The sequence below is a fragment of the Palaemon carinicauda genome, chromosome 1 (genome assembly GCF_036898095.1).
Source record: "Palaemon carinicauda isolate YSFRI2023 chromosome 1, ASM3689809v2, whole genome shotgun sequence".
NCBI classification, from domain to species: domain Eukaryota; kingdom Metazoa; phylum Arthropoda; class Malacostraca; order Decapoda; family Palaemonidae; genus Palaemon; species Palaemon carinicauda.
Window position 1 is genome coordinate 211806200 of NC_090725.1, and position 12739 is coordinate 211818938.

At 34.7% G+C, this 12739-nt stretch overlaps 1 protein-coding gene across 6 annotated transcripts in view; it reads left to right on the top strand.

The window, feature by feature from the left end:
* Positions 1–12160, top strand: part of Trm1 (tRNA methyltransferase 1) — a 143726-nt gene extending 131566 nt beyond the window's left edge. For all 6 annotated transcript variants that reach the window (XM_068387471.1, XM_068387493.1, XM_068387483.1 and 3 more), the window contains exons 5-6: positions 343–495; positions 11330–12160. In XM_068387471.1, coding sequence (XP_068243572.1) covers positions 343–495; positions 11330–12130 — 954 coding nt within the window. In that variant the 3' untranslated portion in view covers positions 12131–12160. The remainder of the gene's footprint in view (positions 1–342; positions 496–11329) is intronic.
* Positions 12161–12739: the final 579 nt, after the last annotated feature.

Here is a 12739-nt window from a genome sequence, read left to right on the forward strand (position 1 = left end):
TGGCCAATGGACTTATATCGCCAGTCTTCTATGATTAGACAGCTTTAAAATAATGGATCTAACTACACAATCACTGTACTTGCTTATAGTAAGCAGAATTTTCTTCATATTGAGAGTACAGTATGATTTTTAATTCTCCTGATAACAAATTGAGATTATTTATTCATGGTTTTGTATGAAAAAAAAATATTTTGAAATCCTGTTATTACTTCATGACATATCTTGATTTTATTTTAGTCTATGATGACTTCCGTAGACTTAAAGTTACTGATAATTAGTAAGATAAGCTATGTAGTATTAACCTATATCTTCATTTAAAAATGTGAATAACTTATTTTATAGGCCTTACGAATTGTTCTTCAGTGCATCGAAGCCCATGCAAACCGATATGGAAGATATATCGTACCGTTGCTGTCCTTAAGTGCAGATTTTTATGTGAGGGTGGTGGTACGTGTGTTTACCAGCCAAGCAAAATGCAAAGAAACCTTTTCAAAGGTATGTTGTTGAGTTTTTAAATTTCTGACCTACACTGGACCTTTAGTAACACTTGAGAATAGTGTTTGGTTACCTATTATTGCAAAAGTCTTTCATCCATTTATTTTCCTGTTGTTATGCTTAGAGGATAGCTTATAGGTAAGAAATAAGGGATATTACTTTTTCATTAAAGCTAGAACCAGTCTTAACATGTGTAGATTTTTCATTCATGAATCTAATGATTCGCTACAAAGCCATTGAATTCCATAATGAAGTATATATTGGTATTTATTCAACATCATATAACACCAAATTCAGAATAGGCCTTTATAGAAAAGACAAAAACCATTATAGTTTTAAAAAGGGTTTGAAAATTCACCTATTTTCCATATCAGACTCTGCTTACTCTCCCTTGTTATATAATTATGTTGTGCTGTATTTGGTCTTATATACCTCAATGCTTTAAATCTCTCTAGTTAAGGTTCTTTCACACTTGAATAATTTTGAATGCACCCTAATTGAAATGACATAAAAAGCAATGATATATAAGATCAAATATAACACAGCATACTGTAATATAGCAGGAGAAATTAAATTAGAGGGATACTGTGATTTTTCAAGTTGTTGTGTAATTAAATCTTTTCATCTTTTCTATTTGGTGTTATATATCTGTGAAAGCATTCCTGTATTTTGTGTTAATATTACTATGTCATTAGTTTTTTCCTTTCTCTCAAAGCTGAGATACACAAGCTTTATTTATATAAACCTTCTCTGATGATCCTTTTCTTTCAAAGCTGGTTGAATGTCGATATATAACTAATACTAAAATAATTTCTTCAATATCTTTCCTTGTAAGACCCCTACCCTTTAAGTGAGGTATTTAAGATTATATTGAGGTGTAGGGCATTACCTGCACATGGGTACACCATATCCCATTTGTCTTTTCAGATCTCTCATCCTGATTGTTCTCTGAACACTGGCATTTTACCTGACCTTCAGATTGGGATTTTTGTGACTGGGGGGTTATTTGGAAATGTTAAAATGGGATAGCTGCTTCTGGATTTACAATGAATTCTAATGTTTGTTGAAGGGATTTATTACTGGACAATGATGATTGTCATTCTTTTTGTGTCTCATGCTGAGGACTAAAGTGGGATCTGAATAATCATTGTGAGGAATGTAGTTCCTTAACAGAATCTCATATGAGAAAGTATGTTCAGCTAGTTGCTGACTGGTTAAAAACTTCCATTTGTAAAATAAAATCAACTTTTATGTTCAGGGAAACTAAAAAAAAACTAGCCAAATTCATAAGCTCTTTGCTGATTGTGTTATGTTTGTGCTTTTTTTAAAGGCCAGGTAGTCCCCAGGCAAAGGCAGTGATTCTAGTCTAACCGGCTCTGTTTAAAACCATAGGCTAACTCCTCAAGTTGTGCTTAGTGGTTCTGGTGTACCTGTCAAAAAGAGTTCTATTGGTACACAGCATGCACATTATGGTCTCTTTTCTAGCCTCACTTTCAATTTACTTCAGGTTTTTTTTATTTTAAAACCTTTGAATTTCCATGATCATATATATATATATATATATATATATATATATATATATATATATATATCTATCTATCTATCTATCTATCTATCTATCTATATATATATATATATATATATATATATATATATATATATATATATATATATATTGTGGAGATTTTCATCTAAATTGTTGAGTGGGGACGTTAGTTCAGGAAAGTGTCCCTACGTCAGTTCCTAAAAGATCAACAAGGGAGGATAAGGAGCATTATCGCTCAGGGCACAAATACCCTGTTAATAACTTTACTGACGTAGTTCACACTACCATCACTCTTGAATGCAAACAAAGGAAATTGTACTCTGTCCAGAGGCCTAGAAACTCCACACATGAAATAAAGGTAATTTGATGGCCTACTCTAGCTTTGTCAGGTCTAAGGTCATCTGCACTTTTAGGCTCTGTTTCGGCTCCGTCCCAGGGACCCCAGTGAGATGCTGGACAGAAATCTTACGTTAAGTAATTAGAAACAATGACAAAAATGGGAGCAGTGGAGTATAAAGTAAAGTTAAATGGGGATTTTCACCTTCCAAGCACTCGGTTAAAGAGCGTACACTTGCTGATATCAACTTACCTATATCTACAGTTGGTTCTCTCAACATCTCTAATGCTTCTGACCCATCCTATAGTGTAAATGGGTAAAATTCATATAGTGGGGTTAAAGATACCAATGTTTGTAATCTATTCCAAATAATTTATTACAGTAAAGAAGTGAATCAGAGTAACTCAATAATGATTTTTTCACATGACAAAATTAATAAGTGAAATACTAACCACAATTTACAACACAAAATATTGAAATTGATAAACGGAATGAACACGTGGGATTAACCCTCAAACGTAATAAATAAAATCAAAATATTATGATAAACAACTTATGTGGTAGGCTACTTTGAGGTCCCAACATGTGGTCAGTGACCTCAAGCAATTACCAACACACAAAAACTTGAAAGTACATTAATATCCATGCACGCAGCCCGAAAGGTGTAATGCCAGTTAGCTAAACTTATGAGACAAATAGAAGCTTATCTAAAGGGGGAATGGCCATTAATTGAACTCACAAGATTTTTTTATATCCTGGGCTCCCATGTCCTGAGAGTGGCAGTCTTCAGTTTTTACCTCACTAGGCCTACTGCACTTGTTTAGCGGAGTCAATGGCCCCTTCCAACACGCCCCCAGTCTTGATCAGAGGTTTCTAGGGAACTGGATTCTTTTCCTTACTAACGCTCAAGGTATCTGCTTGTCCTCGTCCTTTGTGGAATCTGGGTCCGTTATTATGCAAGGGGACAGGCTAGGGGGGGAGAGTGGGAGCACGAAGTTGACTTGGGGCCTATTGACCCTGGCTAGGCAGTTCCGCTTAGCACCGTGGCCTGTAACTTTGTGAGGTTGAGTTCATGTCGCCCGCGTTTATCCTCCCTCCCCAAAAAAGGCGCATCTCAATGCGTAGGCCAGTGGTCTTGAGGTGCCATCTCTAATTTAGGAGAGGCTTGAAACACTTGTGACTTGTGAGTTTTAAGTAATACGCTTATTTAGAATACAAGGAGAAATCTTGCAACTCCAGGGGACAAAGATAATCCTAACTCTAAATATCTGGCACACAAAACAAAAATGAAACTAAAAGGTAATTACCAAGTCGGGCTTACGTGTATGGACAACCATACCTGCTAGACTAGCAGACTTGAGTTGTATTAGAGAAATTTAAAGTACCTTAATACTTAAGGTGAAATAATGAATACAAAAGTATTTATCTTGAGACACTTGCTTTGGGAAGAATCATCACTCACATTTTCCCTACCGTGACGTCATGAAAAATAGCAATGTCTACCTATAAACAGTGAAGAAGAAGAGTAGTGAAGAAAATTCTTCTTATATATATATATATATATATATATATATATATATATATATATATATATATTATATACTGTATATATAATATATATTATATATATATTTTATATATATATATATATATATATATATATATATATATATATATATATATATATATATATATATATATATATATATATATATATATATATATATATATTATATATTATATATAATATATAATATATATTATATATATATATATATTATATATATATATATTATATATATATACACATACATATAAATATACATACATACATACATACATACATACATACATATACCAAGGCACTTCCCCCAATTTTGGGGGGTAGCCGACATCAAACAAATGAAACAATAAAAGGGGACCTCTCCTCTCTACGTTCCTCCCAGCCTGACAAGGGACTCAACCGAGTTCAGCTGGTACTGCTAGGGTGCCACAACCCACCCTTCCCCCTTATCCACCACAGATGAAGCTTCATAACGCTGAATCCCCTACTGCTGCTACCTTCGCGGTCATCCAAGGCACCGGAGGAGCAGGGCCTACCGGAACTGCATCACAATCGCTCGCCCTTTATTCCTATTTCTAACTTACACTCTTGCCTCTCACATCTTTCCTCCTATCACCCAGAGCTTTCTTCACTCCAAACCACCTCAACACATTCATATCCACTCTAGCTGCTAACTCATTTCTTACACCCGTTCTCATCCTCACTACTTCGTTCCTAATCCTATCTACTCGAGATACACCAGCCATACTCCTTAGACACTTCATCTCAAACACATTCAATTTCTGTCTCTCCGTCACTTTCATTCCCCACAACTCCAATCCTTATATCACAGTTGGTACAATCACTTTCTCATACAGAACTCTCTTTACATTCATGCCCAACCCTCTATTTTTTACTACTCCCTTAACTGCCCCCAATGCTTTGCATCCTTCATTCACTCTGACGTACATCTGCTTCCACTCCACCTTTTGCTGCAACAACAGACCCCAAGTACTTAAACTGATCCACCTCCTCAAGTAACTCTCCATTCAACATGACATTCAATCTCGCACCACCTTCCCTTCTCGTACATTTCATAACCTTACTCTTACCCACATTAACTCTCAACTTCTTCTCTCACACACCCTTCCAAATTCTGTCACTAATCGGCCAAGCTTCTCTTCCGTGTCTGCAACCAGTACATTATCATCCGCAAATAACAACTGATTTACCTCCCATTCATGGTCATTCTCGTCTACCAGTTTCAATCCTCGTCCAAGCACTCGAGCATTCACCTCTCTCACCACTCCATCAACATACAAGTTATACAACCACGGCGACATCACACATCCCTGTCTCAGCCCCACTCTCTCCGGAAACCAATCGCTCACTTCATTTCCTATCCTAACACATGCTTTACTACCTTTGTAGAAACTTTTCACTGCTTGCAACAACCTTCCACCAACTCCATATAACCTCATCACATTCCACATTGCTTCCCTATCAACTCTTATCATACGCTTTCTCCAGATCCATAAACGCAGCATACACTTCCTTACCTTTTGCTAAATATTTCTCGTATATCTGCCTAACTGTAAAAATCTGATTCATACAACCCCTACCTCTTCTAAAACCACCCTGTACTTCTAAGATTGCATTCTCTGTTTTATCCTTAATCCTATTAATCAGTACTCTACCATACACTTTTCCAACTACACTCAACAAACTAATACCCCTTGAATTACAACACTCATGCACATCTCCCTTACCCTTATATAGTGGTACAATACATGCACAAACCCAATCTACTGGTACCATTGACAACACAAAACACATATTAAAATATATCACCAACCATTTGAGTACAGTCACACCCGTTCCTTCAACATCTCAGCTCTCACATCATCCATACCAGATGCTTTTCCTACTCTCGTTTCATCTTGTGCTCTCCTCACTTCCTCTCTTGGAATCTCTCTCTCATTCTCATCTCCCATCACTGGCACCTCAACACCTGCAACAGCAATTATATCTGCCTCCCTATTATCCTCAACATTCAGCAAACTTTCAAAATATTCCGCCCACCTTTTCCTTGCCTCCTCTCCTTTTAACAACCTTCCATTTCCATCTTTCACTGTCTCTTCAATTCTTGAACCAGCCTTCCTTACTCTCTTCACTTCTTTCCAAAATTCTTTTTCTCTTCATATGAATGACCCAATCCCTGACCCCACCTCAGGTCAGCTGCCCTCTTTGCCTCACTTACCTTGCACTTTACTTCCACACTTTTTTTCTCTATATCTTTCATACTTCTCTACACTATTACTCTGCAGCCATTCTTCAAAAGCCCTCTTTTTCTCTTCCATTTTTACCTTCACTCCTTGATTCCACCATTCACTGTCCTTCCTCATGCTACCTCCAACAAATTTCTTGCCACACACATCACTTGCAATCCCAACAAAATTTTCTTTTACTAACTTCCACTCCTCTAAATCACCAGTTTCTCATACTTTCACTTCGTCATATGCCATTTTCATCCTTTCTTGATATTTACTTTCTACCCCCGGTTCTATTAGCTCTTCAGCCCTCACTAGCTCCCTTTTACATTCACTTACTCTATTCCCCCACTCTTTTGCTACAACTAATTTTCTTTCCACCAAAAAATTATCAGACATACCGTTGGCCATACCCCTAAACACGTGCATGTCTTTCAATCTTCCAAACATTCTTTTAGTTATGAACACATAATCCATTAACGCCCTTTCTACCACTCTTCCATTTGCCACTCAACCATGTATACTTGTTTTTATCTTTCTTTTTGAAAAAGCTAGAACTTATCACCATCTCTTGCTTAACACATACATCTACCAGTCTCTCACCACTCTCATTTTCACCTGGTATGCCATACTTCCCAATGACACCTTCTACCTCTGCAGCACCCACTCTAGCATTTAAGTCACCCATGACAACTACATAATTCTTTCTACCCAGTCCTTCTACACACCTAGTAAATTTATTCCAGAACTCATTCCGCTCATCTTCACTTTTCTCACAACCTGGCCCATACGCACTGACAAAAGCCCAACATTACCTATCCAACCTAACCCTTACCCACATTAACCTAGATGATATCTCCTCCCATTCCATTACTTTACCTGTCATCCATTCACTCAGCAATAAAGCCACACCTTCTCTTGCTCTTCCTTTTTCAATCCCAGACACTCTACCAGACATTTCACCAAACATCACTTCACCTTTCCCTTTTATCTTGTCTCACACAAAGCCAATATATCCATCCTTCTATTCCTAAACATACTTCCAATCTCACATCTTTTACTCTCTATCGTACTACATCCACGCACATTCAAACATCCCAAAAATAGAGTGCGGGGAGTAGTCACTCTCCCCCCAGCTCCACCTCTTTGATGTCTCACAGGATTATAATACAGGAGAGGGGGTTCCCAGGCCCCTGGTCCCGTCCCTTTTAGTCGCCTCTTATGACACGCAGTGATACGTTTGCCCTGTTCTAATTGTTTTTATTCCCCCGCAGCCACAGGGGATGTATATATTAAAATCACGTGTGCTTGTGATATATGTTCATATATATATATATATATATATATATATATATATATATATATATATATATATATATATGTATGTATGTATGTATGTATGTATATGTCTACACACACACTATATATTTACACATATACTGTATATATGTATACATATATATATATATATATATATATATATATATATATATATATATATACACAGTGAACCCTCGCTACTTCGCGGTACGACCATCGCGGATTCACCACTTCGCGGATTTTTTCCATAACCCATATATATACAGTAATATATATATATATATATATATATATATGTATGCATGTATTTATGTATATATGTAGGTATGTATATGTGTATACATATAAATATATATATATATATACACACACACACACATATATATATATATATATATATATATATAGATATATATATATATATATATATATATATATATATATATATATATATATATATATATATATATATATATATATATATATATATATATATATATATATATCTATATCTAAAGTAGGAAGATGTGATGTAGTTCTAAGGGAAAAGTATGGGAAATATGTCTGGGTAATAAGCAAAGCTCTACCTCCAGTTTGTTTCTACATTATGATCAGAGATAAATGTAAACAAAACATTGGTTGCCATTTTTTATCGTGCTTTTTAGCATGTTTAGGAAATGCATGATATAAAATCACCTTTAATATTTGTGCCTGTTTTAGTTTAGGGTACTGTAGTACATGCATTAAGTGTTCTGTACATTAAAGGGTAGTTTGTTAACAGTACTACGTACAAGGGAAGGTTTTAAAAGTCTGAATATACATGTTGAATAAATAGGTAAATATGGTGTCACTACTTCGCGGATTTTCACCTATCGCGGCCGCGACTGGAACCTATCTACCGCGATAAACGAGGGTTCACTGTATACATATATATATATATATATATATATATATATATATATATATATATATATATATATATATATATATAAACCTATACTCCATTATCAATAAAAGTACTAACACCACTCTGTGAGTAATATGAGGATAACAAATACATACACACATACAGACCTAAATACACATACAAAACTATTCATCCTACAACTTTAGTATTTTATTATCCTGTGTGTTTGTGTGTGTGTGTGTGTGTACACAGTCAGGCCTCTTTTTACAAGTATGTGTACACAGTCAGCCTCATTTTATGAGAGCTCTCCCCTCGCGAGTTCACTTACATGGGCCACAGAAAACTGCATTCCCTATGATATAAAGAAAATACATATTCGTGATTAAAACTCCCATGGCGCGATGATTTCAAGTAAGCTGCACTCTTTTACACCAGGAGGGCTTTGCGCCACTTACCTCTCTCCACCCAGCTCGTCTCAGTTCTCGCTGTACACCATATCCATTTACTGGGGTAAAAAATTACTGCTATATATGGAATAAACCGGATTGTGATTAAACTGGTGTTTCACTTAACTAAATCCAATAAGAATGCCTATAATCACACTTTCGTCCATTAGGGACATCAACAGGCTCAAAAAAGCTCTCCATCCATCCCATGCTTATCCTTCTTTCAGTTTTCATCGCATGTACTAGGAAAACGCTCACTGTGCCCTAAGTACGTATATTCATTAATAATCTTTGGAGGTTCATCCATAACCTTATTTGGTTTGCCTGTATTTTCATTAAACATTATCTTATTTTTATGCATATTATTTTTCAATTTTGCATATTTTATTTTTTTATTCACATCTATCATTTTTTGCAATTTATCCCATGATTCACTAAATAGAACTACCTGTATGTCATATGCAAATCTTTAGTTAAGGTATTCCCCATTAATATAAATTCCTACATTTTCCCAATCTAATTTCTTAAAAACTTCTAGGCACGCTGTGAACCTCTTTCTCAATAAGACTTTTCTCTCTATATTTATGTAGTTTTAGGATTGCTGTATTTCCTGTATAGATGTCTTCAAGTGTTCTGACATGAGATAAATCTATTTCTTGTCTCTTATGTGTTTTCATTACTTCTGAAGTTTTGACAGAATCAAAACTTTTCTCATAGTCTATAAATGCCATGCATAGTGGTTTCTCATACTCAGGGTTGATTTTTCCATAAGCTGATTAATTACAGGTTATGGATTTGGTAAATTGTTGAATACCTGCTTCAAAAGCCAATTTGCTGTCTTGGTTGATTAAAGTCTTGGTGTCTTTGTACTTGGCCTAATATGATCTTTGTAAATATTTTATACATAACCGAGAGTAAACTTATTTGACAGTAAATTTTGAGATCTTTTGTGTCTCCATTTTTTTTTGTAAACTAGTACAATGATAAAGTTTTTCCAAGGTGTAGGTATACTGTAGAGCATGCTTGCAGACATTTTGTGGAAAGTTCTTCATCTATTATTAAATCCATTGTTAGGCCATCTTCTCCTCCTGCTTTTTATTTATAATTGCAATGATCATGTTTCATATAATATTTGAAAGGATATTCTTGGGTTTTTCATATGTATACAGTATGCCAAAATGTAAAAGTAGGGCAAAAAACTTTGTGAAATTGACTTGCATATAAAAAATAATATTTTCGTCTGTTACAATTACTCAATTTTTGCTTGGAACACCTATTGATATCTTCATATGCATATATAGAAAATGGATTCAGTTTTTGATTGCCATTTTAATGTTTTCATATCATTATTTGTTACAGAGTTATTTACAACATATTTCAGTTTAGATATGCACACTCGAGAGCCTATTGACCCTCATGGTTCACCCATGTTTAGAATGCTTGAATAATTTCTCATACATATGTTTGTTCAAGTGTAAATAACTGCAATTTCCATGGTGTAATGGAAATTGTAAAAATAGAAACGTGTATATATAAAAAATGTTGTCGGAAATTTACGTTATATAAAAAAAACTGCAATTTTTGTCTCGGCTACAATTGATTTTATCTACCAAGAGAGTGTGACCAAACATCGGCGGGATGCCCTGAGATATACACTCAGAGAGGAAAATTATATTTTCATGTTATAAGGTTAAAATGCTTGTGCCCATGATTTGAATATATTAGTACTGTAACTCACAGGTGTAATTGGTCACAATATTGTATTTTGTGTATTGTCCTTTTCATGAATTTTTAGGTGCGTTAATGAGACTTATTAAATTTAATATTTTATTCTAAATATAATATCACATATTGCACACTTCACTCACTATATTTTTATTACTTCACTGAATGGTCAACTTAGTACCAGTGTCCTTTTTTTTTTTTTTTTTACTAAAATCTACTTGGTAACAGGTAAATGAGGTCATTGTCAACTCTTATTCTATGCTAACAGTGCACTATAGTATGTATTATAGCATAAGAAACAAATTTGGATGATTGAACTTATAATTGTATAATTACTGTTGACTGCTAGTAAGTTTTATAATTACTGTTGACTGATAGTAAGTTTTATGATATGGCCTGACATTCATATTAATAGTTCTTTGAGAAGTTAAGTGTTTTCTGTAATTTTTTATTTTTTATTTTTGTGCGAGTTCCAGTTCATGCTTCAATTTAGATACTGATGATATATTTTTATTTCTTTTGCATTGTTTTGTGGCCCATTGTAAAATACACGTACATTAACCATAGTTTTCTTTTGTAACTATTTATTGTATTTCAGGGTTAGATATAGTATGGTCATAAGGTGTGCCAAGCATTTATATTTTGTAAATCATACAGTTTTATTAATGTACTTTTTCATTAACTTAAAAGAGGAAATTGACAAAGGAAAGATAGAATAATTATTTTCTCTTATATTTCAGGTGTCATGGCTTTACCAGTGTGTTGGATGCGAAACTTTTACCCTGCAACCACTAGGACGTATACTTGTCAGTGGAAAGAGCATCAAATATCAGTTATCATCTGGGCCTTCAATTGCACAGTCTTGTATACATTGTGGGTACAGACATTTAATGGCTGGTCCTATATGGTCTGCACCCATTCATGATAGAGAGTTTTTAAAGAATCTAAAGGAATCATTAATTGAAGAAGACTTCACAACTTACCGTCGAATGTTTGGAATATTAACGATGATGGAAGAAGAGCTACCAGATGTGCCTCTTTTTTATGTGGTTGACAAACTTGCTGCTGTAGCTGGGATCAATCTTTGTAAAATGGTGCAGTTTCGTTCTGCACTCCTTAATGCTGGCTTTGATGTTTCCATGTCTCATACATGTAAAGCTTCTGTTAAGACTAATGCACCAGCTCAGTTAATATGGGATATTGTAAGAGCATGGGAAAAAGGCCATCCAGCCAACAGAACTAAAATGAAAGATGATAGGCCAGGCAAGAGGATCTTGGAAAAAGCTTCAGAGCACACAGTCAACTTCGAATGTCATCCTGATGCTAATCCAGAATCTAGACGAAAAGAGCTTCTTCGCTTTCAAGTTAAACCTGAGAAAAATTGGGGCCCAAAGTCGAGAGCCAAAACAAGCTTATTTCATACACACGAAGAAGAGAAGAGAGTACGAAACCAGGGGAAGAAGAGGAAACATCAGAATGACTTGAATGTTTTAGAACAAACTTCAAAAGAGAATAAACAAATTAATAAAGATACAGTTTAAAAAATATATACTTTTTCTAATGAAGAATAATGTCTTTTAATCTCAAACTTAAGGATATAGTATGTATACTTACAAAAATTTAATTATGCAGAATAGGCACTCTTCTAAAGCACCTTATAGGTTTTTATGGCTGTTTTAAGTTGTAACATTTGTAAGTTTTTACAATTTTCTCTTGTTATATTTTGAGAAATTTGCCAATAACTGAATATATTATTTCTATGAGCCTCCTTTGATGTTCATATTGTTTCTTCTCCAGATGCTTGATTTAATTGACCTTTACCCATAAAATTCTAAAATTTTGAAATTTTCCCATTTTTTTCCCTTCAATGGACACATACTTACTAAAGGAATGAGTATTCTAGCGCTAACTAGTAACTGGCACGCCATTCTCTTTGTCTCCCCAGTTTCTTCAGTTGCCGGCTACTGAAAAGGCCTATTCAAGATTGTTTACTTATAACTGTACATTAGGATATCTTCCTCAGGATTTCTTAGCAGTTACTATGTGGAGTGTGCATGGAAACTATTTCTGGAAGTTCATTATCCACTTTCCCTTGGTGGATCATGGCAGGGGCAATACTGTTTTAAATAACATTGTGAAAAGTTATTTTC